Source organism: Nycticebus coucang, chromosome 16 (assembly GCF_027406575.1).
Source record: "Nycticebus coucang isolate mNycCou1 chromosome 16, mNycCou1.pri, whole genome shotgun sequence".
Taxonomy (NCBI): domain Eukaryota; kingdom Metazoa; phylum Chordata; class Mammalia; order Primates; family Lorisidae; genus Nycticebus; species Nycticebus coucang.
The window spans coordinates 846,632-869,970 of NC_069795.1; the positions used below are offsets into that span (position 1 = coordinate 846,632).

The 23,339-nt window shown below is 53.6% G+C and overlaps 1 protein-coding gene across 10 annotated transcripts in view; it reads right to left on the reverse strand.

The window, feature by feature from the left end:
* Window positions 1-23,339, reverse strand: part of PCBP3 (poly(rC) binding protein 3) — a 273,796-nt gene that overhangs the window by 11,308 nt on the left and 239,149 nt on the right. For 6 of the 10 annotated variants that reach the window (XM_053565887.1, XM_053565886.1, XM_053565888.1 and 3 more), the window contains 8 exons: window positions 22,831-22,985; window positions 20,503-20,526; window positions 19,596-19,628; window positions 19,114-19,230; window positions 12,534-12,665; window positions 11,685-11,813; window positions 8,656-8,799; window positions 5,400-5,441 (listed from right to left, as the gene is read on the reverse strand). In XM_053565887.1, coding sequence (XP_053421862.1) covers window positions 5,400-5,441; window positions 8,656-8,799; window positions 11,685-11,813; window positions 12,534-12,665; window positions 19,114-19,230; window positions 19,596-19,628; window positions 20,503-20,526; window positions 22,831-22,985 — 776 coding nt within the window. The remainder of the gene's footprint in view (window positions 1-5,399; window positions 5,442-8,655; window positions 8,800-11,684; window positions 11,814-12,533; window positions 12,666-19,113; window positions 19,231-19,595; window positions 19,629-20,502; window positions 20,527-22,830; window positions 22,986-23,339) is intronic. The other 4 variants (XM_053565893.1, XM_053565892.1, XM_053565895.1 and 1 more) reach the window with 2 other exon arrangements.

Genomic DNA, 23,339 nt, shown 5'->3' on the forward strand with positions numbered 1-23,339 from the left:
ACTGTCCTGCTTTTCGAGGGTTTCGCTTCTTTCCCCCCATTCTTTCCTCTTGCCAGATTGAGTAACGATCCCCCTCACTGACTTCCCAGGTCCTGCTGCAGGGCTGTGACTGCGCTCTGTGTGCAGGCGGCACTAGATCTTAACACAGGCGCTGGCAGCGAAGCTCCTCTCCCACTGCAGCCTGAGTGTGCAGCTTTTCCCCGCTTAGTGCCGCTGCGCCAACCCCATGGAGCAGGCAGTGCCCTCGTGGGCTCATACAGGATGCTGGTGCCCATCTCCCAAGCCCTCACCACTCACCTTCCTCCTCAGGGTTCCGGCCTTCCTCTGGCTCACATTCCTTCTTCCCAAAGGGCACCATCAACAAGGTCGTTTACTGTGGGCTCTTGGTCATGGCCGTCTGAAAGGGCCACATGCCAGCCTGTGGAACACCCTCTCCCAAAACAGGGAGTCTGTGCTGACGCCTGTTTCTTTATTGAGCCACCATCTTCGGCTTCCTCTGTCATGGCTGAGGCGTCGCCCAGACTTCTCACTGCTGCTCCTCTGCACCACCCTCACCCTCTCTGCACGGTTTGAGATTTGATTCCGGACTTTGTGGTTATGTAGCTCTATCATGGTATGTCTAAGATGGATTTCTTCTGGTTTATCAACTGGTTGGGCTTTGTGGGGATTTCTGCAGGTAAGGACTGGTTTTTCCTACTAACTTTGGAGAATTCTTTGGGTGCACCCTCAGTCTCCCTTTCTGCCCTGCACTCTGCTCCTGGGCTCCACCTGCACATGTGTTGCCCCTCTCGGTGCTCCCGGGCTTTCACATACAAGCTGGTCACCGAGGGAGCGTGACAATGCAGAGTCCGATTCCAAGCAGGCGCAGGCTGAATGGCAGAGGCTGAAAGCTGTGAGGGGCCTCTCTGTGTGTCTGCCCGCAGAAATGAGGGGTACAGAGAAAACAAAGGTTTACCCCAATCCCACAGGAAGGGTGAGAAGGAGCTGCAGGTGGACCATGGCGAGGTGGCATAGCCCTCAGTAAGATCAAGGCTTCAGCAGCAGAGGTGGGGCTGTCTGCAGGTGCTGGTGGGCTGTAGTGCTGGCTGCTCTTCCTATGGTTTCATGCCATCGGGGTGGGCCCCTTGCCCACCTCCCCACAGTGTTCTGCAGGGAGACCGTGAAGAGAAGAGAGGCAATCTACCACAATCTGCCCAAACCTCTGCAAATGCAAGAGATTACGAAAGCCTGCATTCGTTCCTCACGCGTCCAACAGAGAAAAGTGCAACAGGGTTCCTGTGGTCACATGACAGGAATGAAGGGACACTTTCAGTATGATTTCTGTTGCTACAGCACACATTTCTACAATTTCCCCATGATTTATTCCCTTAAGACTGATTTTCTTAGCAGACATTGGTGCCTGTTTCATGGTGTGTGGGGCCAGGCTACGTAGGTGGGCAGGTTCATTGTCTCCCAGGCCCTCCACGCTAGCCAAGTGCTGGTCACTCAAAGCTCTACCTCCTGTGGGCGAGGCGGGGCTGCTGGTCCCGAGACCTGCTGTGCAGGGCTAATCAGGGATCCAGTGAGACTGCACAGGTGCAAATCTGGCCAGCACCAAGACGTCTTTGTTTTTTCTTGCTTTCAGCATCTCCTGTAAATGGTGGTGTGTTAAATAATGGAGGGCAAGCTGAAGACTAGGAATAAAGATTCATTTACTGTTGAAGTCCGCTAATTTCATCTAGGAGAAAAACAATTCTGTTCTGGGGTACACACAATGGTAACTGAAGTGACAGTAAAGCTGGGGGAGAGCACCATGCTGTCCACAGGCCTCACCCACTTCCCTGCTGCCCAGCCTGCCGTTTGGTGTTGTTTCACCCTCTCGTTTCCAAGACCGCACTAGACCTGACCACACAAGGGTATGTGGACAATTTCCAAGGCTGACAAGTATCTGTCTGGAGAGCTTGACCAGACTGGACTGAAAGTATCCTCAAAATGTCCATTTTATTCCAACAAAGTGCTTCCTACTGCCTTAGCGGGGCTTTGTGACTCTTCAGAACACCTGGTCTTCACATCCTGGGAGGCTGTGGACAGAGCGAGGCCAGCATGGGGACAGTAATGATGAAGCTCTAATGAGAGTAAACTAAAAAATCCTTTTAAATTGGGCACAGAAAAATATGCATACTTTAGTTTTAGACAAAGAAATCCTTAGATCTAAGGAATATATTTTCTTATCATGTACGGGTTTGATTCACAGGCCTAGCCCTGCAGGGTGTTATGCTGCTGAGAGCCAGCGGTAGGGTGGACATCAGCCCCTTTGTCCAAAATGAACTTTTATTCAATTATATTATAAAGCAAAACAACATTTTTTATAGTTACTATATTTGTATTCTAAGAAATTGAAGCTTTAAAAATTCCTAATACTTACTAAGCTCAGATAGAAACTGCCTTCTGGGCCATTGTCACTTAATGTCTCTGACAATGATTTTATTTTTGTTTTTAATGGATTGCCTATGTGACTGGCCAAGTCTTTGATTTTGTGTGCCTGTTAGAAAGGCCTGCGGAAGCCTCCACGGTCCTGCTGGTGACAGCTGCTCACAGAGCACAGCACTGACAAAGAACAGCATCCTCCACAGAAAGCCACATTCACAGAACCACCAGGTGGCCAGTCCATCCCTGCTGTCATCGACACAAAGCCTTAGGAGAGGTGATGCGTAAGAGTGTAGATTTGCTGCTCACCATCATGGAGCCTGGAAGTCCAGGATCAGAGTGCTGGTGGTTTTGTTCCTGGGGAGGGCCTTGTCCTTGTTTCTAAGAGGGCACGTAAGTGCCGTGTCCTCACATGGTAGATGGGTGGGGGCGGGTGGCCATGAAGCCCCTTCCGTGAGGGCAACACTCCCACTCACGGTTTGAGCACCCCCATGGGCCCCATGTTCTAACGCCATCATTCCAGCACATGAATTTGGGAGAGAAACAAACATTCTAAATATTTTAAGTCTCCACCATATGCAATGAGGCAAACAGAATAGTTACAGATTAGTTTAAACTACTCTGAGACAAATGATCTATAATACTACCCACTCATAAAGATACTGAGAAAGATATATGGGGAAGAGAAAAACAATCAATTAATATAAAAATCAATCAGCCTAACCAATCACAACTCTCACAGCCAAACCAATCAATCACTCTCATACTCCTGTATACCCCCAGCCACGCGGAGTCCAGGCCACAAACATGTGTCTGCCTTGCAAAGGGCTGGGTGGGAGCTGCAGGCTCCTTGGCCCCAGAACCACAGGAAACCTACTGGCATTCACTACAGAATCCCTGTGGCTTTCAACACCCAGCTTTAGAATACCACCTGGGTCAGAACAAAGAAACATTACCCCACCAGTGAAACAGCCCACTACGAGGATGCCAGACCCTGCTTTTCCTTCAAGTTCTAGAGCTTTACAGAGCCCGAGTGAGCAGCTCTCAGTTCTGCTTCTGCACAGGCACAAGTATTCCTGATGTGCACAGCTACTTCACACCCCAAGTCAGGTGAAGACGGGCCACCCAGGAACTGGGCCCCTGACCCTGCCTGGCTCCCATGCTGACTTTCTTTCATTCAGGACATTCATGCCCAGCCCCCCACAGTGACCCGCTAAGTGCATACAACTACATGCACGTCCCGTGTCTGTGTCACACTGTCCCTAAGAATGAGACAGAAACCCTAACAGCACGCTCTGGTCAGGAGGGAAGTAGCGGTGTGAGGTGACCATGGCCTGGGTGTCTCTTATGGGAACAGATACATATGTACACAGTTGATGACCTGAGGACAAGATGTTGTGGGTTTAGATGAGGAGACTCACCAAGACCACGCTGAGGGCAGCCAGGGAAGGACTTTCCATATTTCCCTTTTTTTTTTTTTTGAGACAGAGTCTCGCTCTGTCACCCTGCCACCCTGTGGCATCATCGCTCACAGCAAATTCTGGGGCTCAAGTGATCCTCTTGCCTCTGTTTCCCAAGTAGCTGGGATTACACGTATCCACCACCACATCCAAATAGCTTTTCTATTTTCAGTAGACATGTGATCTCACTCTTGCTTAGGCTGGTCTTGAACTCTTGAGCTCAAATGATCCTCCTGCCTAAGCCTCCCAGAGTGCTGGGATAACAGGCATGAACCACTATGCCCAACATTGGTATTTGTTTTATGCTCAGTAGTAATTTTCCTGCAGTAATAGTGAATTGAATCTCTATATTTCGAATATCTATTTAATGTTCATTAATTCTTAGAACCCTCCCCCTGACCTGCCTTTACATCCTACTCAGATGATGCCTCTTTCCTCTCCACCAAAAGCATAAGTGTTTGTAGAAACTCGCTCTGTCAGGCTGGCTGGCAGCCTCCTTCCTGTCTGGACAGAGGTACTTCTCCCGGCCCAGAGAGCAGCATGGCACAGAAAGCCATTATGAGGAGCAGCCATTGAGCTGGGTGAACATTTGAAACGGTTTAAGAACAGCAGCCCTCAGGACCAGCCCAGGCCTGCTCCTCTGCAGCAGCATGCTACTTCTCCCGTCTTTGCTCCTCATTCTTGCCCTCTCCTGTCCTCTTAGCACTGACCAGTACAGATCCTGCCACCCAGAGGACCCACCACCCTCTGGGGAAAAGCCCCCTGGCCAGCAGGCTGCTGCCCTTTCTCCCTGGCCCCTTGGCTCAGAGCCTGAGGCTCTGGGTCTCCATGAGGAGGTGGTCGAGGACTTCTGTCCCTGCACTTGTTACAGAGTGTGCCGCCCTCCCAACCAAGGCTGTCCAGATGGCAGCACCAGCCGCAGGTATGTGTCTGTGGCGCATCCAGCTCCCAGAGGCCCACCTGGGAGCCCAGGACACCAGTGGCCCTCGAGACACCTCACTAGCTCTAGGGTGGAAACGAAACCTATTCCATGCACTCCAACACCAGAATCTCTGGGCACGGAGGGACCCTGCGTTTCAACTGGGCTCTGGGAGGGGAGAGTGTAGCTTCCCCAGGCACTTAAAGGTCCTTCCCAAGGTATCACCGAAGACATTCTGATGCTGTCACCCAGCTTCTCAGGGGCACACAAGCACTGTGCCGGCCCCTGCCCACGAAGGGTAGATGCGCCGCTTGGCACAGGGCAGGGGCCGCTCTGCAGTTACTGTGTGGGCCCCGTAGGGGAGGAAAACCCTGCACTGCAGCAAACTATCGGACAATTTGACATCAGGCCAAGTCCTCAACACAAGCAGAATTAGTGCTAAGAGGTTAAAAGGTTATTCAAGGTCATGTGGATACGACAGAGGGCAGGAACACTGAGAAAACAGATTAATATTATTGTGTAATATTAATATTAGTAGCAATGAGCAGTGGCATGCAGGAAGGTGGACAGTGATGAGAAAGTGAGGGTGAGAAGGAAGCAAAGTTCACACTCACATCCGGGTGGGGGATGGCGTACTGTCCCTGGATCGTGTAGGCCTAGGGAGAGAGAGACACCAGTCAGCACCCGCCAGCCACCTACTTGCATGACACCTGTCCCACACGGGAAGCAGGGCCAGCCCCCCAGGGGTAGCTATGGAAAATGGGGCAGGCCCAGGCAGTGGGAACAGGGGCTGACTCAGCCTTGACACTTCCGACCTCCCCCATCCCAAATATCTTGAAAGAAAAACATCTAAGAATGACCTATCTGACTCCCAAGTAAGAGGTCTGCTAATTTTAAGCTTTTGGACATTTAATCGACCACGTAGTAAATATTTTGGGGAGATATTTACCCCAAGAAGCTAAAACAAAAACAGAAAGCTTTAGGAGGCAACCAACACCAATTGTGTAAATGCCAACTGAGCAGGGAATAGATCTAGATAATTCTCAGGAGTGACCCAACTTGACACCTTTCATATAAAATCTTCAGTTAGTAGCCCCTGGGGATGGGATGGGAGGCAGCTGCTGTGACGTAGGGCACACTCATGGTCCCCTCCCCAGGGCTTGGGTGGGATTTCGTTATTTCCTTTGCTTTCAAAGAATGGCTCTGACCAGCTGCAGTGACTGTCTGGCATGCAGCCTCTTCCCACCCTGCCTCCCTGCACACCTGGTAGAGGAGAACCCCAGCCTGCCTCAATAGGGCCCGTTACTGAGATGCTCTCAGTGACTCAAACTCACAGCCAAACCACAGTGAACCACACGGAGTCAAGGGAGAGTAAAGACCACAGACAAGCTGAAAGGACTCGGTGACATGGGCACTGCCACACCAGGCCTGGGGGTGGCACAGGTGTGGAGGGGCATGGCCTCTGTGGCCATGGTCAGCCCCCACCACTTCCTGTGGGACCCCAGGCACCTGCCATGTCCACACATGTTCCCCATTAAACTAGAGGGACACCCCAGGCATGGCCACGGGTTACCTCTGTAGAACTCAAACCCCCCACCTCCCCCCACGTTTCGAATCTGCCAAGAGTTTTCATCATGAACAACTCAACCCTGGCAGTTGCTGGCCAATTGACCACCCAACCCACTTTGAAAGAGGCTCAATCCCAGCAGAGGAGGCCCAGGCTGGGACAGCTCAGCCATGTTGGCAGAGGAAGTAAAAGAACCTTATCATATACAGCAGTGCTCTAGTGACAGGGAAATGTGACCTCACTGCCTGCAGGGACAGTGTGGAAGGCCTTGTTCAGGGTCTCTGCTGTCACTGACAGGAACATGTTCCAACATGTCACCAAACACAAGAGGCCCTGAGACTTGGGCTGTCACTGTGGAGCCTGGTACAGCTGTGATGCTTGAGGCCCTTGCACATCTGAGCTGAACTTGGGGAGTGAGAACTTCTGCACTAGCTCATCTGATCCTCTCCTCGTCCTTGTCCACTCCCTGGGGTTCTGTCCTGCCTCTGCCTGGTGCCTCACAGCTCCTGCTGCCTGAGCCTGCAACTTCCCACTATGCACTAGAGACTCTGTAGTGCCCAGAGCAACGGTGTCCCCTTGTCCTGACTGCCCGGCTTGGCAGTCGTGGCAGGGATTGATCCTTGGCCACCACCCTTGTGGTCTGTGCTTTGTCCTATCTAAGCGCTGATTCTGGATCTGAATCCCAGGCCCTCGAGGGCTACTGCCTCACGCCTCACTTACCCCACATCTAGGGTCCTACTCTAGGGAACTTGAGCTCCGGGTCACCTGCAGAACAGAAGTGAATCCTGGGTGTTGCTGGCCTCTATATACAACCCAGGCTAACTACTGGCCAGGCCAGGCTGCCCATTGGCATTGGAGCTGGCCTCTAGAAAGGCTGACACCTTAACATCAGCCTGAGGACAAGCACCCTGCACGGTGACCTTCAGCCGCCTTAACAGGAGAGGCATGTACCAGTGCCGCTGCCACTTTGTAGGTGGGGATATGAGCCCAGAGGGGGCCAGGATGTTGGCCAGAGTCCTTCTTTCATGGCCCCTCCCCTTGAGCTGGACCTGTGACCCCTAACTATGTGGTTTGTTTGTATTAATACACCTTCCTTTTGAATAAAATTCCACATTTTATTATAGAAACCATCACGCTTTGAACATTAAAGCTATTAATGTGCTAATTAGCCATGAACTTAGGGGGAAGAATGGAGTGGAGTTTTGAACCAGGACTTCTCCAAGTTCCCAGGTCAGGGAGGCCAAGGGTCAGCTCCACTTGCTCTCAGGCTGGACATCTGCAATTCCCTGGCTCTCTGGGCCACGTTCTGACCTGTGATGTGGGATGAACCTGTCCCTGGTGGCTGTGAGAATGGGCTGTACACATAGGAGCTCCTTGCCATGGTCAGGCAGGCCAGGGCGTGAGGCAGACTGGAGAGATGGTGTGGCTGGAGAGGCAGACCAGGCCTGCTCTGACCTGCAGCCATGTGGCGTACATGTTCTATTCTATTCTAGTGCTGATTTGATAAGATTCCTTTACATTATGAAGAAAAACAAGAAAAAGTTGTATTTGCCTTTTTTCTTTCTGTTTAAATGATAAAGTAAAACCTCAGGCCATTCTCCCCTGGCTGGGGTCGTCCAAGTGGAAATATGAGTCTCAACTCTCCCTTGAACAAAGACACACATCAAGGCCGACTGGACACAGAGCTCTTCCAGATCACCCCCAGGTGATGATTTCAAAGCATATGGGCCATGGGTTGCCGCAGTGAACTGGGGGGTTGGGGGAGTGGGAGCAGGGCTCTTGTGCCACCCCCAGGTGGCAGGCCTGCACCACCATCCTTGGCAGGGGAGGACAGAGGTGGGAGACCAAGAACAGAAAGGACCAGATCTGCAAAGGGGGCTATGCCTGCCAGGCCCCTGCTTGCAGGGAGGGAAGTCCCAGCCACAGCAGGACAGACGTCCACCAGCTAAGCTGCTCTTCCTTCTGGCCCACAGCTCTTCCCTCGTGCGGGGTGTGGGAACCTGCCTTTCAGGGGAAGGTGGGGCCCTAGTTCTTATAGTCCTCACTGCCTTCAACCTGGACATGCCTGCCTTTTGACTATAAGCTTCCTAAAAACACCCAGGAACTAGGTGCCACCTGGCAGGCCCAGCTGTGAGCCTGGGCCTGGGTCCTTCCCGCTGGGCCGGTGCCCTCGGGGTAAGGCGAGCCCATGGGCCCTCTCTGTGGGCACGCTGCTGGGGGTCAGGTGTTATGGGCGAGCTCTGTGTCTAGCACGGGGTGGGAGACGTGCACGTGAGAAGGCGAGAAAACCTGAGTGCACTAACGGGCAGCGGCGGGTGCTGCAGTAAAAGGCTGAGGTTGGCAGTGGAGGCCGCGAGCGGGTCGGCTCTTACCTGACCACCTGCAAAAATGACAGGGGTGGAGGCGGGCTTTGGGCGGTAGGGAATGGTGGCACCTTTCGGTGGGGACTAGGAAAGGGACAGGAGAGGGAGAGAAAGAGTTAGAGCAGCTCCGCGTGCAGCGGGCAGGCCCTTCCCAGCCCCACTCCCCCAGAACCTGAGGTGGCAGCCAGGCAGGGTGGGACCCGGTGTTCTTGCTGCCCATCCCCTCTGGATGGGCTCCTTCTCACCAAGCCCCATGCTCTGGTTTGCCAGACCCTTGCCAACCCGTCCTGTGAGTGACCACCTGCCCAAAACATGCCTGTGGGCTGACCCTGGCAGGACACGGAGGCTCTAGGCTGTGTGGGGACCTAGGGGATCAGTCATGCAAAGGAGGCCAGCCTGGGGAGTAAGACGCCTCCACATAGGCCTGGATCAGCCCCTCTTCCATAGCCCCTTTTTCTCTGTTCAGCCACTTCCAGGATGCCCCTGGTCCCTGCAAGGCCAGGCCACCCCCACTCTGCAGGCAGGACAGTCTTGCAGAGAACCACGAGTCCTCTGGGAAGAGGTGGGCCCTGCCCCCAAGACCAGGTTCATACCCAGTGACCCAGGGGCTGGGGTTGGCCTACAGTGAGTCAGCGGACAGCCCCACGGGGAACTCAGAAACATCCAGTTTAACAGTTTAAAGAAAAAGCCATTTTTAAAAAAGCTTATACGCCAAAGGAAATATTCCACAGTCATTACGAGACCTGCTGCCACTTCCCTTGATTATTCTATGCCTACAATTTAGGATTAATATCCTGAGAAGCAGCCCCTCCCCAGTCCCCGCGGCAGCTGAGCAGCCTGTGCCCAGGATGCCTACAGGCACGATCACCTGCCTCCCACATGTCTCTGGGGCATGCGGTTTCCCAGAGGCTCCTCAGACAGGCTCAGGGCTGTCATAGATGTGAGCTGTCATCACACCACTTGTGCTCAGCTGCCTGGTCTCTGCTCTGTAGGTCCTGGAGCCCCACTTGGCCCATGAGCCGACTCTGGATACCTGGCTCCTGTTCCCCTCAGTATGCCCTGGGTGGGGCCTGGCCCCCTGCCTTCTCCCTGGGGCTGGATGGGGAACTTGGTCTGGAGAGCAGGTGCTGAGCTAGCCAGGGCAGCCGTCTGTGGTGATGCTTGGGACTCGCCCACACCATAGGGCATCTCTTTCTTCCTTAATATCATGGGGTAGTCTGAGGCACATCCTGCTAACCTATCTCCAACGTCTTCTGATCAACACAGAGCATTTTAAAAGTGTCTTTTACTTAATTTTTCCAGTTACTCATCATTAATAAATGGACCCAACTACTTCCAGGTATGATGACTCTCCCAGACCTGGTGAGAAAGGCCTCTCTCCTGACCTCCAAGGGCTGTGAGCATGCTCACTGCCTCATGCCAGCCTCACTGTGGTGGAGTGAGGCCAAGTAGGTCTGACGACAGCTCTGGGGTGCTGATGTCCCACAGCTGGCAGGGTTGGCCTGCTCTGCAGGGGCAGCAGCCCAACTTAGCAACTCTGATGAGGCCACATGCTAGTTACCAGGAGCTGCCTCACCCCCTGCTCAGGGACTCAGCCTTGCAGAACGGGCTGGATCATTAACTGCCTGTGCCACTGAGCAGAAAAGCATTGGTCCACCCTGCCCACTCACGTTAGCATAGTGGGGAGAGAAACAGAGACCTCGGGCCAGCATCCCTCTGTCTCCTCGACTGGAGTGTAGGGAAGATTTAAGAACAAGGCAATTTTGAAACATATTTTTGATTTTACAAAATATCATACTTCAGAAAACAAAAGCAAAAAATTTTCAAGAGTTAAAAAGGGGGTTTGAACACTAGTCAAGTGCAGGGGAGGAATAAGCCAAGAGCTGCCTCAGGAGCTGGGGGCTGGGCTCAGGTAGAGTTGCTGGAACCTTCCGTCTGAGGCAGGATTACTGCATTTCAGCTTCAGGAAAGACCAGCAACTAAAGACCAGCTTCATGAATTTGGGATATTGATAGAAATTTGAATTTCAGAGTTTTTTTTTTGTAGAGACAGTCTCACTTTACTGCCCTTGGTAGAGTGCCGTGATGTCACACGGCTCACAGCAACCTCCAGCTCTTGGGCTTACATGATTCTCTTGCCTCAGCCTCCCGAGCAGCTGGGACTACAGGTGCCCGCCACAACGCCCGGCTATTTTTTTTGTTGTTGTTGTTGCAGTTTGGCCGGGGCTGGCTTTGAACCCGCCACCATCGGTATATGGGGCTGGCGCCCTACTCACTGAGCCACAGGCGCTGCCCTAATTTCAGGGTTTTTTAATCCCCTCACTCCAAAAATTTCAAAAGAGCCTTTTCCTGCTCAGCTGTAGCATCTTTGCTTCTCTGTTTCAATCCCTTTGGTCACTCATCTTGATTTTTACATTTGGGGCATTTTTGTATGTTCTTCTTAAGTTCTAGCCTTTGTGCCTCCCTGGTGGGGTGGTGCTGCCCTCAGCAGACTCAGGTGCAGGCCAGGGACCTCCTGCCCACCTTCCTGTGGGACACAGCAGTGGGGCCTCATCCCACACAGCACCCACTCCTCACCGCCAACAGGACTTCTCTCCACCATGATGGGAACTAGTTATCAGTGTCCAATTCTTTCCAAAAACACCTCTCAATGGGGATTAATAACTTCTTATCCAATTTCAAAAATGAGGGGAGAGGCTTTCTCCTTCCTACAGCTCTCTCCTTGGGCTCCCCAGTGAGGGCACTGGACCCTCCAAGTTGGCATTTATGGCCCAAAGGCAGCTGCCAGAGGCCAGGTCTCCCCACACTGGCATGGCTCTTGTTCCTGCTGCCTTTACCATCAGGCTCCTGACGCCAGTCCCCAAACAGCCCAGACCACATATCCTTAGGACATCTGAGGTCCCCACGCCTTTGCCGATACTTCAAGAAAGCCACATGGTGCTAAGTGTGCCAGGACCGCACAGACTGTACCTCCAGCATGACCACACAGATCTGCTTGACACACTGGATGATGGCATCCGGGGTCCCTGAGATGGTCACTGCCCTCTCTGTGGAGTTGGGCAGCATGTCCCCAGCCACCTGGACCTGGGCACCTGTGGACTAGAAAAACAGGACATTGGAAGGGCCTGGAAGATGTATAGCCAGTTCTCAAGGGGATGTCCACCTGGGAGAACCTTCATCACCAGCTTAACTGGTCAGGTCTGTGAGTCTGCCTTTCCCCTGCCAAGCCTGCCACATCATGGCTGGACACCCTAGCCTTGCACATGCCCCTGGGCATAGCACCCTTGGGTGATGCTGGACAGGAGTGTCTAAGCCAAGGAAGGCATCTGCAGGGAGATGTGCTCTCCCCAACACACAAAATTTTATCCTCTGCAGGAGGCTGTCCTGGAGAGAACTGTGACTGGGGCTGCCCCTCCTGGGGGTGGGGGTGGGGGGGACTCAGGCTTCCTGTGAAACAAGATGAAAATGTGAACAGAAAGCCTATAAGGCCTCCAGAAGCCGTCCAGCTGAGATAGACCCACAGAGCCCAGGGAGCCCCTGCCAGCAGCAGAAACCAGAGCCCAGGTGGGGATGGCCTCTGGAGTCCCAAGTCCATGACTGGGGCCCCAACACAGCTACCCCAGGAGGCCACTCTACAAACAGGAGGCAACAGTTGGTCTGTGAAAACAGAGGCCCCACCACCACCACCAACTTGGCCCAGGGCCTATGGACTAAAAAGATGGTCCCTACTCTGGGTATAAGGCCCAGGGGTCTGCAGGGACCAGCGCTAATGCTGCAGGCAGCATTGAGGGTCTCCCAACACTGGTAAGATCTTCTTACCTCCCTGATCTCCTTGATTTTGGAGCCGCCTTTGCCGATCAGGGACCCACACTGGCTTGCAGGCACCACCAGCCGCAGCGTCACTGGGGGCTTACTGGTGGCAGGGCTGTTGCTCATGGAGTTGACAATGTCCTGGGAGGAGAGACAGACATGACTGTAGGCTGATGGACCACACCCTCAATCCAGCCAGCAAAGAAATGAAACGAAAAAGCACTTGGATGGCAGAGGGTGCAATGCCACTGTCCCCTGCCAGGACTACCCCACCCCAGAGTGCCCAGAGCCTGAGTCTTTGTCCTCTGCCCAGGGTCTGCCACATGTCCTTGAGCCCTAGGGCCCTTTTCAGGTGTAGAGGAGGATGCCTGGACAAGTTGTCATGATCACACAGACCATGAGATGTTTTCCCAATGGCCATGAGGTAAGTTATTGAAAGGCTGCAGGCAGAGTTATCAGCCTGCCCCTGGGCTCAGGTGTGCACTTGTTCTGCAGACCTGGCTGGCTGGAGTCCTGTAGACAGGCTGCACACAGGAGATCTGCATACTGGGCCAAGGGGAGAGGAGGAGGACACAGAGGGTGATTTGGGGATTTAGTCTGCCCCCAGGGCCAGCCAAGTAGGGTTGTGGTGGATGGGACATGAGTTCAGGGTGTGAAGGGGCAGGTGGTTAGAAAATGGCTTCTGGTGACTATCCTGAGGTGGGAGTTGTGTCATTTGCTCAGCAAGGTGATGTCTGCTAGGGCAGGGCAGAGAGGGCAGGATAGGAGAGGGCAGAGAGGGCAGAGAGGGCAGGATGTGTCTGCTCCTGGCTCTGTCACTCTGCACACAGAGCTGGCTTCTGGGACCTCAGTCTTGTGCGTGCAGTTGTATGGAGGCCCAGAGCCCATGGTAGAGAGTGGACCGGGCTCCATGTGAGCAGGGATGCTCCCGCGTCCCAAGGGCAGCCAGCACTGCTCTCCGTGCATCACCATTTCCATGTAATAGTCCAGGTAACACCATTACTCTCCACCCAAATCTGTCTTCCTCGTGGGAGCAATGTGGTGATCACAGGAAGCAGCACATCAGCTTAGCCCTGAGTGATGTGCTCAGGAGGTGTGGGGGGCTGGGGACATGTCCCTAGAGGCTGTGGGCCAGGGGAGTGGTAGGTGGGGGCAGAAGGGGTCCTACGGGGCTTTAAGAGCAGGTCGAGACAAAGACGTGCCCAGAGATGAGACCTCACACCCCTGCAGTGTGTACACCCAGGAAGGCTTCTGTGACTCACAGCATTGGGTACTATGTGTTGCACAGGGGTGGCTGACAATAGCCAGAGGAGCTGGGTCACACTGCCTGGAGGCAGTGAGCCTTGGGGGCGGAACACTGAAAGATAGGACATGAGGACATGCAAACAGCCATCAGCTGGGTCACACAGGAGAAGAGCACTCCAGCCCCACCAGCAGCCACCAGCATGGGAAGCCACACCGAGACATGGCTATCCTGGGCCAGTGCCGACAGCTTCCCACGTGTTTGTCCTTACTTTCAACCTAGACCCAACAGCGAGAACCAAATGTGCCCCTCATACTGACCCCAGTGGATGCCCACTCCTGGTGAGCCCAAGGCGTGCTCCTGGGCTCCACGTGGAGCCTGCCCAGCCCTTCTGAGTGAACAGCCCTGTCTGCTCCCGTGGGTGGCCAGTCCTCTGTACGCCTGTTGTGGAGGCCCACCCAGATGTCTGCGCTACTGCTGCCGCCTAGCCTCACTGCTGCAGCTCCCAGGGCCCATGAGGACATGCTGGCTCAGGCTGGACTCTGCCCTCTGCACTGGGCTCTGTGGTCTCCTATTCTCAGGTTGGTGCCTACTGTGTTACTGGGGCCCATTTGCGTGGTGTTGTTGGTGCAATCGGGCCATTCTTCATCCCCTTTGCTGTCTTTTCTGTCACTCCGTGTTGTGTTGTGTTGCCTGTGGGCCGTCACTTGTTGTGAAAGAATTCTGGGCACATTGTGAGCTTCTGTCTGGGCTCAGGGACAGCATCCATCGGACCAACTTGGCTATGATCAGTAAAGCTGGATGGAGCTTGTCTCTGCTTCAATTTTTTGTGCTAAGAGCTTGACTGTGGTCCAGAGAGAGTGGTGTCTCTGGTTACCCGTCTGCTGGCAGGTGGAGAGCAGCTGTGTTGAACGGCAGCCCCCACTCGAGATCCCGAGACCAAGCGCGTACTGCATCCCCACACTGTTGCCGGCTCTCCAGAGTTTTTTGTCCACATCCTCACCTCTCCCAGGAAGAGCTTCTCCTTCCTGAATGTACCTTGTGACAATCTTAATTCTTATGCCTGTCTTTCTAGAGGGCAGAACTCCTCTGAGGATGCTCTGGGCCCTCAGTGGCTACGCTGGGCAACACCTGACTAGACACCTACCAAGGCCCAGTCCTGCTGTCAGCTCTTCCTGGAGTCACCCCCACCCACCCCTGCCCCCGGAGTGAACCCAGACTCGGTCTTCGCCTCTGCCTGGACAGTCACATCCTGGGTGGTCACTGAAGTTCCTTCCTACTATTCCCAGGTCCTCAATCAAGAATTAAAAGAGCTAAATTCTCCAGTAGCTTGGTTTTGATCTAGTAGGTAGATGACCTTCTACTGTGTTTAGAGAACAAGGAAGCCTGCAGAAAGAATCCCTTCACTAGCTCTCAGGCATAGCATACTGCTCAGAGAGCCCTGACCTAATATTATACCTCAACCCTGAAACTGGAGGGACGTGTCATGAGCTAACTTGCCCCCAGAATCCCTGCTGAAGCCCCAAGCCCCATTGTGACCATATTTAGAGACCGGCCCTTCACGGAGGTGGCTAAGGTACAATGAGGTCATTAGGGTAGCTCTGATCCAGTCTGACCAGTGTCCTCATAAGAAGAGGACGCAGACACACAGAGGGACGGCTTGTGAGGACACAGGAGGAGGCACCAACTACACGCTCAGGGAAGAGGAATCCGAGGGCCCAGCCCTGCTGAACCTGGCTTGGGACTTCCTGTCCCCAGGACTGAGAAAACCAATGTCTGTTGTGAGCCACCCAGCCTGGTATTTTGTCAGGGCAGCAGGAGACTAGGTCTGTGCTGTAACTAACTGGGATTCTTCTTTAAGACCGAGTCCTCCACACAAAATAGCATCATCCAAGTGGCAGAATGTTCCACACTCACTAACCCCCATCAACTAGTCGAAGGCCGGGCAGTACACAGAGGGCAGGTGTGCTCTGGGGCAGTCCATGGCTTCGGGGTGCTTTGGAAACAAAGGGAGTTTCTCACCTCTGCCAGAACCCCATCACTACCAGGTGGCAACTATAGGAAAGAGGTGACAAAGATGTTAAAGGAAATGCCAGCAGGTCACTGTGCCAAGTAAGCTGTGTAGCCAAGGCTATGACTCCGTCTACTCACAAAGGTTGGCTCCCTAGAGGCAGAGGCCATTAGAGAGCAGCGTTTAGTTCCTGACTTTGAAAGAAAGAGTGGCAAAAATCCCCAGACTGTGTCTGGTGCTCTCCTTACAGCTGACTGGTAGCAGCAGATGATTTCAGGAAGACATTAGCTACCTCAACCTGTGAAGCTGCTCATCATTGAACAAACTGGTCATTATCTCGAATCAACATTTGTGGGAAGCTTCACAAAAACAGCTGAGGTTATTTTCAGGCCATGTGTCACCTGTGAACAACGTAATCCTGGGCACACCGTTGAGGTGAGACCCAGCCTGGAGAGGAGCCTCCATGGCCTCCGAAACCTTCATGTGGTTCCACCAGCTTCCACCCAGGGCCTTGGACGTGTGTCAGTTCTCGCCTGTTTTCAGTGAGGATTGAAGCATTTCCTTGATCACAAGCTATTGCCCTTAACATTACTAAATACTGCATGATTTTGTGTTTCCAATCTGAAGCTACCAACCTTTACAGCAGACGACTGAGGCAATGCTCTGAGAACCACTGTGGAGAAACTGTCTACGTGGCTCTCGCCAACTATGCTGTCCTCACCCCCCACTGTCTTTTGGAAAACCAAAAGGACCTGGCACTCTAACTTAAAACATCAAGACTTCCAGAGTCCCTTGGCCAAAGGTGCTAAAACAGCCCTGTGGACATACAGTAACAGGAGGCAGAAATGTCACTGTGAGGGACTCCCTTAGCCCTACCAGGAGATTCTATCTATGGAAAGAGATGTCAGAGAGAAGCTCCTCTTGAATCTCATTGGCAAGGACAGGTCCAAGGACTGTGAACAGGACCAGGGTGGTGTGACAGTGCAGGGATGCAGTCCTTGGGCTCACGTGTCACAGCTAAAGAGCAGTTTGGAACCCACAGTGAGAGATGTAATCCTACAGGGGCCTCACAATGGGGTATGAGAGACCCTTCAGAAGCAGCAGACAACCCTGGACAGGGCACAGCTTTCTGCCGGAGATGTCACCAAGGGCTCTGTCTAGTTCCTATTTTGTTTGTCACCTGTCTGTGTGTAATCTTTCTCCCTCTCATTTTCCACAGACCTCTGGTTGTCATCCACCCAGCGTTTTCCCCATCATGTTATAGTCACTGTTAGGCCACAGCATGCTCATTCTAATACCATTATTAGGTCACCCCAAACAGCGGCTACTGCTCTCACTTCCACCCATCCTGCACACACCTCTGGATAATCCTGGTTTCATCAAATGAGGCCCAGGCGTACTCAGAGACAATGGTATTTCCATTTGAGTCTACATGAACAGTGCACCCAACACAGACCAATCTGAGACTCTTGTCATGCCTTTCCTCCAGAAAAAGAGCCCCTTAGTAAAGTCTATTGATCAGAGCCCGAGTCATTCTACATTAAAATTCAACAAGCTTCATAGAGTAATGGGCCATGGAGATGAATACAGATCCAAATTGTTACCCTGCAGACATAGAGCCTTGAGGCTCTGTGACACAGCAACTCTCCCCAGGTCTCCCTGTGCCGCTACTAGATGCTGCTTCCTATGGGGCCAGGCCCCTCCTGCTTTTCTCACACTAACTCTCAGAAGTTCGGAGAGGCATGCAGAGACCTCTGTGCACAGACCCACTCCATGTATCTCCATGGCTGCAAAGTCTAACTCAAACTCATGATCCTGAATGAGGCCGCCCTGGCTACTTGGTGCCATAGGAGTGGTTGCTAGGTCATCTTTTCTGAGAACACTGGGCAATGTTCACAGGGCCACACAAACAGAGAACACTGTGAGGGATCCACCACAGGCTGTGGCACCATCTGGCCCAAGATGGAAGACAGGCCAGTCTCAGATCAGTGGTACAAGCTGAGGGACAACCGTGCACTTCTGAGCTTCCTGTCGGCTAGTTAGGCGGCTCCTGGGCCACTGCACATGTTTCCCACTTGAGGCTATCTGCCACCCTTCACAGTAGGCTATGGGGTCTCTAAGGTTGACCCTTGTGTCTTGTGGGGTTTGTTCTTTTGGTCTGGGTTGCACAGAGGGAGCTTTGGGCTCAGAGCCCCTGACAGGGACTGGTCGTGATGCCACTCACTGCTGTCTGCCCAGAGTCTTAAGTGCATCCTCAGCCCACTCTCTCTCCCCAGATTATGGCCACAATGACACAGACACAAAAGGTCAAGAAGCTCTCACAGTATAGCTGACCGCGGAGACAAGTTAACAGCCTCTGAGCAGTGAGGACCTGCATCGCTGACCTTTCCTGAGTGGCCCAGCCTCTTATAAGCAAGAGGATAACTAGAAGGGGAAACTGAGAAACTGAACACACCAACAGACGGAGGCCAGGTCACCTATGACAAAAGGACACTGACCCTAACCTCTGTGGCCACCAGACGGGGAGCTATGCACCAGCCGCAGGGCAGCCAGGACTCCTGCAGTGACTGCAGCCTCCCTGATGTTTACTGCACTTCCCCCTCAGGGCAGGCAGAGCCCAGCACTCCCCCAGCCAGTCATAGGGACACGTTCCCATGCCTACGGCCTCCCTAAGGGCACACCAAACCTCCCCCCACCCTGCCTACCTGTGAGTCTCTGCCAGACACATGGTGAGGGGCTGGCTCCACAGGCCACTCTGAGCACAGCCTCTGAGCACTTCCATCTGCAGGGGCTGTGCTTACTCCCACAGGTCACCCCATTATTTCATGGTTACCCCTTAAAGACACTAAATGAATCTTTAAATAGCTTCTAGTAACTTCAAAAAATTGGAAATACATAAAAGTGTTAAGATGTAGCTCACTGACAGAGGTACCCAAAAGTGCCGCACACACATCTTGTACATGTACCCACCAGTACAGGGACATACACGTCACATCTCCACCTGTACCTGTCTGTGTCTAAGCCAAGCTATATACACTGTCCTGGGAGTTCAGTGGCTATGGAGGTATGCAGCAGAGGACCAGGGGTATACTACCCAGCGCTCCGTGGGGTCTGTGTGGCAGAGCTGGCTGGAATCGGGAGGTAGGGGTGCTGCCTGTGAGCCCTGGTGGGAGGTGTGGACTGATCTAGGTGTTCTGGGCAGGGTCTGAGGATCAGGAATGAGGTGGCTTCTCTATGCACCTGTTGGGAATGGCTGCCACAGAAGGGAGGGACAAGGTACGGCAGAGGAGGGAACAAGGCTGATTGAGAGCAGAAGAATTCAGCAGGCACCTTACCTCCTCAAACTTGTATGCGATCATGGCAAAGGCCTTGAAGATGGCATCTGTTGGGCCTGTGATGGTTACAATTCTCTCTGGACAGTTTCCCTCTGAGATGTTGATCCTTGCGCCACTCTAGAGCAAGAGCAGAGAAACTCCAGCAACCATATTAAAGCTACTGGCCAGAGGCCTGGATACTTTATTGACAATGGTCTATGCAACCACATGCATCTTGCCCTGACTGGCAAACCTCACCTCTAGATAGTAAAATTCTTTTCATTGATCTCTCTTACAGTAAAATTTTAATTGGCAAAAGAAGTCTAAATGATTCCTTCCCTGCAGAGGCAGCCACAGGAGGCCAGAACTGTTGGGTGCGCAGCACTGGAGTGAAGTGGCACAGCTTGCCCTATGTTGAGACCTGCCATGCCCATGGGGGAAGGAGGGCTACAGGCAGAGCGGCCACAACTGTATGCATGGCTAGTGAGGCAGGCAACACTCACCTCTTCACGCATCTTCTTCACAGTCTCTCCTTTCTAGAATAAAGATTAGACAACAAGGAAAAGGTGTCACTGGGGTTGCACTGATGGCACCGTGGTATTAGTGTGGCCCCTGCAGTGGTGGGGTCTGCCTGCTGTGTGCCTGTGAGGCCTCTGACCTGTGGGTGAGCGAACTTGCCGCCCCACTAACCAGGCTGACTCCATGTACCCCTCCACCCCCTGGACACTGAAGTGCAGGAAGGTGAGTGCTCACCCAGGGCACATGGCCAGCAGGGCCTGGCCTGACTCAGCTCACCCACGTGTGGGGCAGGTCTGTGTGCTCCTGGGTGTCTGGCACCACCTTCTATGGGTGACGCTCCCCTGAGATGCACTTTTCAAAGAGCTCGCAAGATGGGGTCAGGACAGAGCCATTGGAGCCCCTGCCAACAGTAGGGGGTGGCAGGGACAGGAGCTCAAGGGACTGTAGGGATGGGCAGAGTATAACAGGACAGGGAGGTGGCACCTTTCCTTTGGCTTCCTTCCCTATGAGCACTGGCATCCAAACCGAACCTTATTCCATGAGACACAGCCCTCCACCACCACTCACGGGGCTGCTCTGTCATAGAGCCAGCAAAGACAAAGGTAACCTGGTCCTGACCAGGGTCTCAAGATCAGGTGAAGGCCTGGCTAGCAAAGCAGTGGGTGCGGGTGTGGCCAGGGCAGGGCCCAGCCCAGGGAGGATGTCAGCTTCTTGGCTCCCACAGAGCCAGGGACCAGCTTCCACGAGGGCGGTGCAAAGGCAAGAAGAGCCCCGACAATGCTCTTGTGTGGCAGTACTGGGTCCTGACTTCATGGAATGCAGCGTCGGGCACCAGTGCTCACCATGCCCTCACAGACCCCATGGGAGGCAGGTGGTTCCTTCAACAATTACCTTCCCAATGATGCTTCCGACTTCCTGCAAGAAAACACAAAAACATGGGGTCAGAGAGCAGAAGGAAGACAAGAACCAGCACAGATACTGAGGAAACCCATCCACCTTCCCAGCATGAGTGCGAGAGGTACAGAACCCTGGAGCCCACAAGTCAGGCCATCTACACAGAGGCCCTGAGCCTCAGGTTTCTGCAGTGCTGACTTCCCAGCAAATCATCCAGAGGACAATGGCCAGCCGCCCTCCAGAGATAGTTCCAGAGGCATTATTCACGTGCCTAAGGCCTCCAGGAAACTACAAGAAATGAATGAAAGTCCCCAATTTTGTGACTTAAAGAAACATGAGCAACTTTTCTGCTGCATGACTTAATCTTAAGAGGGCCCCCTGGCACCATTGGGATAGCAGGCCATGGTGACACTCCTGTCATGGTAAGGTGATTGTAGACAGTGCCAGAGCGAAGGATGTGCCACAAAAATCACTGAGCAGAAATGCTCAGAGAGTGTCACCTGTGGGATGATCCCAGATTGGGAATCAATTCCCAGGGAATGCTGCCCATGGCTCCATCTAGGGCATCTTATCGAAAGAAACGCCGAACACACTGCCAAAGCTGCATAGTCGAGCCCCCGGCACTCTGGGGACACTCCTGGCTGGCCGAGGGTCCAAGTGGGCTGAGACCAACCACAGGTGCCACCATGGCAATCACTCGAGGCCAGGCCAGCCTGGCTCTAGTCTAGGGAATGAAATCTTTCAAATCTGACTCGTTTCCTTCTTATAGCCGAGGGCCATTACTAGGGCCCTGGTGAAGGTCCTAGTCTCTGCATGGCCATGGGAGGATGTATATAGGAGAGCTGTGGGCATAAATGGCCAGTGGGTATGAGATGGGGACTCCAGAAAGCGTCTGGTGGTGGCCTGGCTGGTAGTGCTACCAGAGCTGGGGACCCTGCACCTGGTCTCACAGATTGTCCCATCCGTGGGGCCCACCGGTTTCTGGCACCCATGGTGGGGAGGGGCAGGGCCTTTCTCTATCAAGAAACAAGGGTACTGGGAGGGAGCACATCTACCCAAGGTGCCTGTGTTTTCTTGAAGTGCAGGATGTACCTGTGCTGGTGGGAGACCACACACAGACACAGATAACAGATTGCTCATGGCACAAACCCACACAGGAAGGGTTGGGCCCAACCTTGGGATGTGGCCGGGAGTGGAGGTGCGAGCTCACAGGGTTCAACACAGATGAACATGGAAAGAAATGTTACGTAAATGTGCATGGCATGGACATGGCATCTAGAGCTGCCTCAGACTCAAGGCCGGGGGCTCAGATATTCCCAATGCCCTCGTCTTCCATTCTAAATGCTGTCCTCTGCTCACAGAAGTTAGGGTTCTTTGGAGAACTCCAACTGATGCCAGGACTGGGACAGAGGGAGGGCAGGGTGGCCCTGGGTGGCATGTTGTAAGAAGGCAAGAGGGTGATGGGCCCCCCAGAAGCATTCAGGAACCCACCAGTCAGGGCAGAGTAGGCATCAGGAGAAACTCTGGCAGTCTGGGAGTGACCTGAACAAAACAGCAGCCACATTCAACAAGGTGTGAGTAAATGGCTGAGATGGGGATCTGAGGACATGTGGGACATGGACACAGCCTCCCACCCCAGAATTCAGAGAGTAGGGAAGGCAGCTCCGGGTGGAGCCTGCTGGGCTGCCCACCAAGTGGCAGACCCTGCCACCACTGAGATAGGAGGCTATGACACTCTTGCCATGGCAAGGAGACTTCAGACAGTGCTAGAGAGAAGGATGTGCCACAAAAACATTGAGCAGAAACTCGCAGAGAGTGTTTCTGTGGGATGATCCCAGACTGGGGACCAGGGAATGCTGCCCATGGCTCCACCCCTGGTATCTTGACATCCAGGGTAACATCTGGAGGACTAGAGCACCTAAGCAGGGGCCCAGGGCAGGTGTGGGGACGCAGTCATGGTGACCCCGACAGTGGTGGCTGCATGAGGCTCAGCAGGAGGAGTCCGTGTTTGTGGAAGATGTGCATGGGGATGTCCAGCAAAGGGCAGCAGGTCCGTGACTTAGCCTCAAATGGTTCTGGGCAAAACATAACTGGGATTGTACTTGTAACTGCTTTGTAAATTTAAAATTGCTTAAGATAATAGTGACACAGAGCAGAAGCCCCAGCGAGGACAGTCCTCGACTGTCCCCATGCTCCCAGGAGTAGGCTGACTGCCTTACTTTCTGCACCTTGCCATGTAAAAGTGACACAGTGCAGAGGCCTCACTGAGGACAGCCCTCAACTGTCCCGTGTTCCCAGGAGTTGGGGCCACCTCACTTCCTGTACCTTGCCATGCATCAGCAGGCGGATGGTCAGGGTCACGTTCAGGCCGCCTTCTGAGACCTTGGACTCCATCGTTCTCCCAAAATGCAGCTGGAAGTGATGGCTTGAGGCGCTGAGGGTGCTGTGAGGAAAGATAGATGGGGCCCAGAAGGGGTCACCTGGAGAGAGAAAGCACAGCTGCTGTCAGCCAGAACAATCTCCACAGCCCAGGCATAGCAGAGTGAGATGGGCTGCAAGGCCCTCAGGTTTCTCCTCATGGAGTGGGATCCTGCCACATGCGAACCACGCCTCACCTGACCGGGCCCCAGGGTCCTCCAGCCCCATCTGAGTTCCACACATGCAGAGAAGGCTGCAGCATTGCTTCCTGGGGAGTGTGGGGCTGGAGAGAGGAGCTCCCCCAAGAGGCCCAAGCCACTCCTTGTGGGAGCTCATCCTCCCACTTCCTCTCATGTCAGTGAGCAGACCCCCAAAGCAGAGCCCTGAGACAGCCAGGCACGTGCAGGTACCAGGTC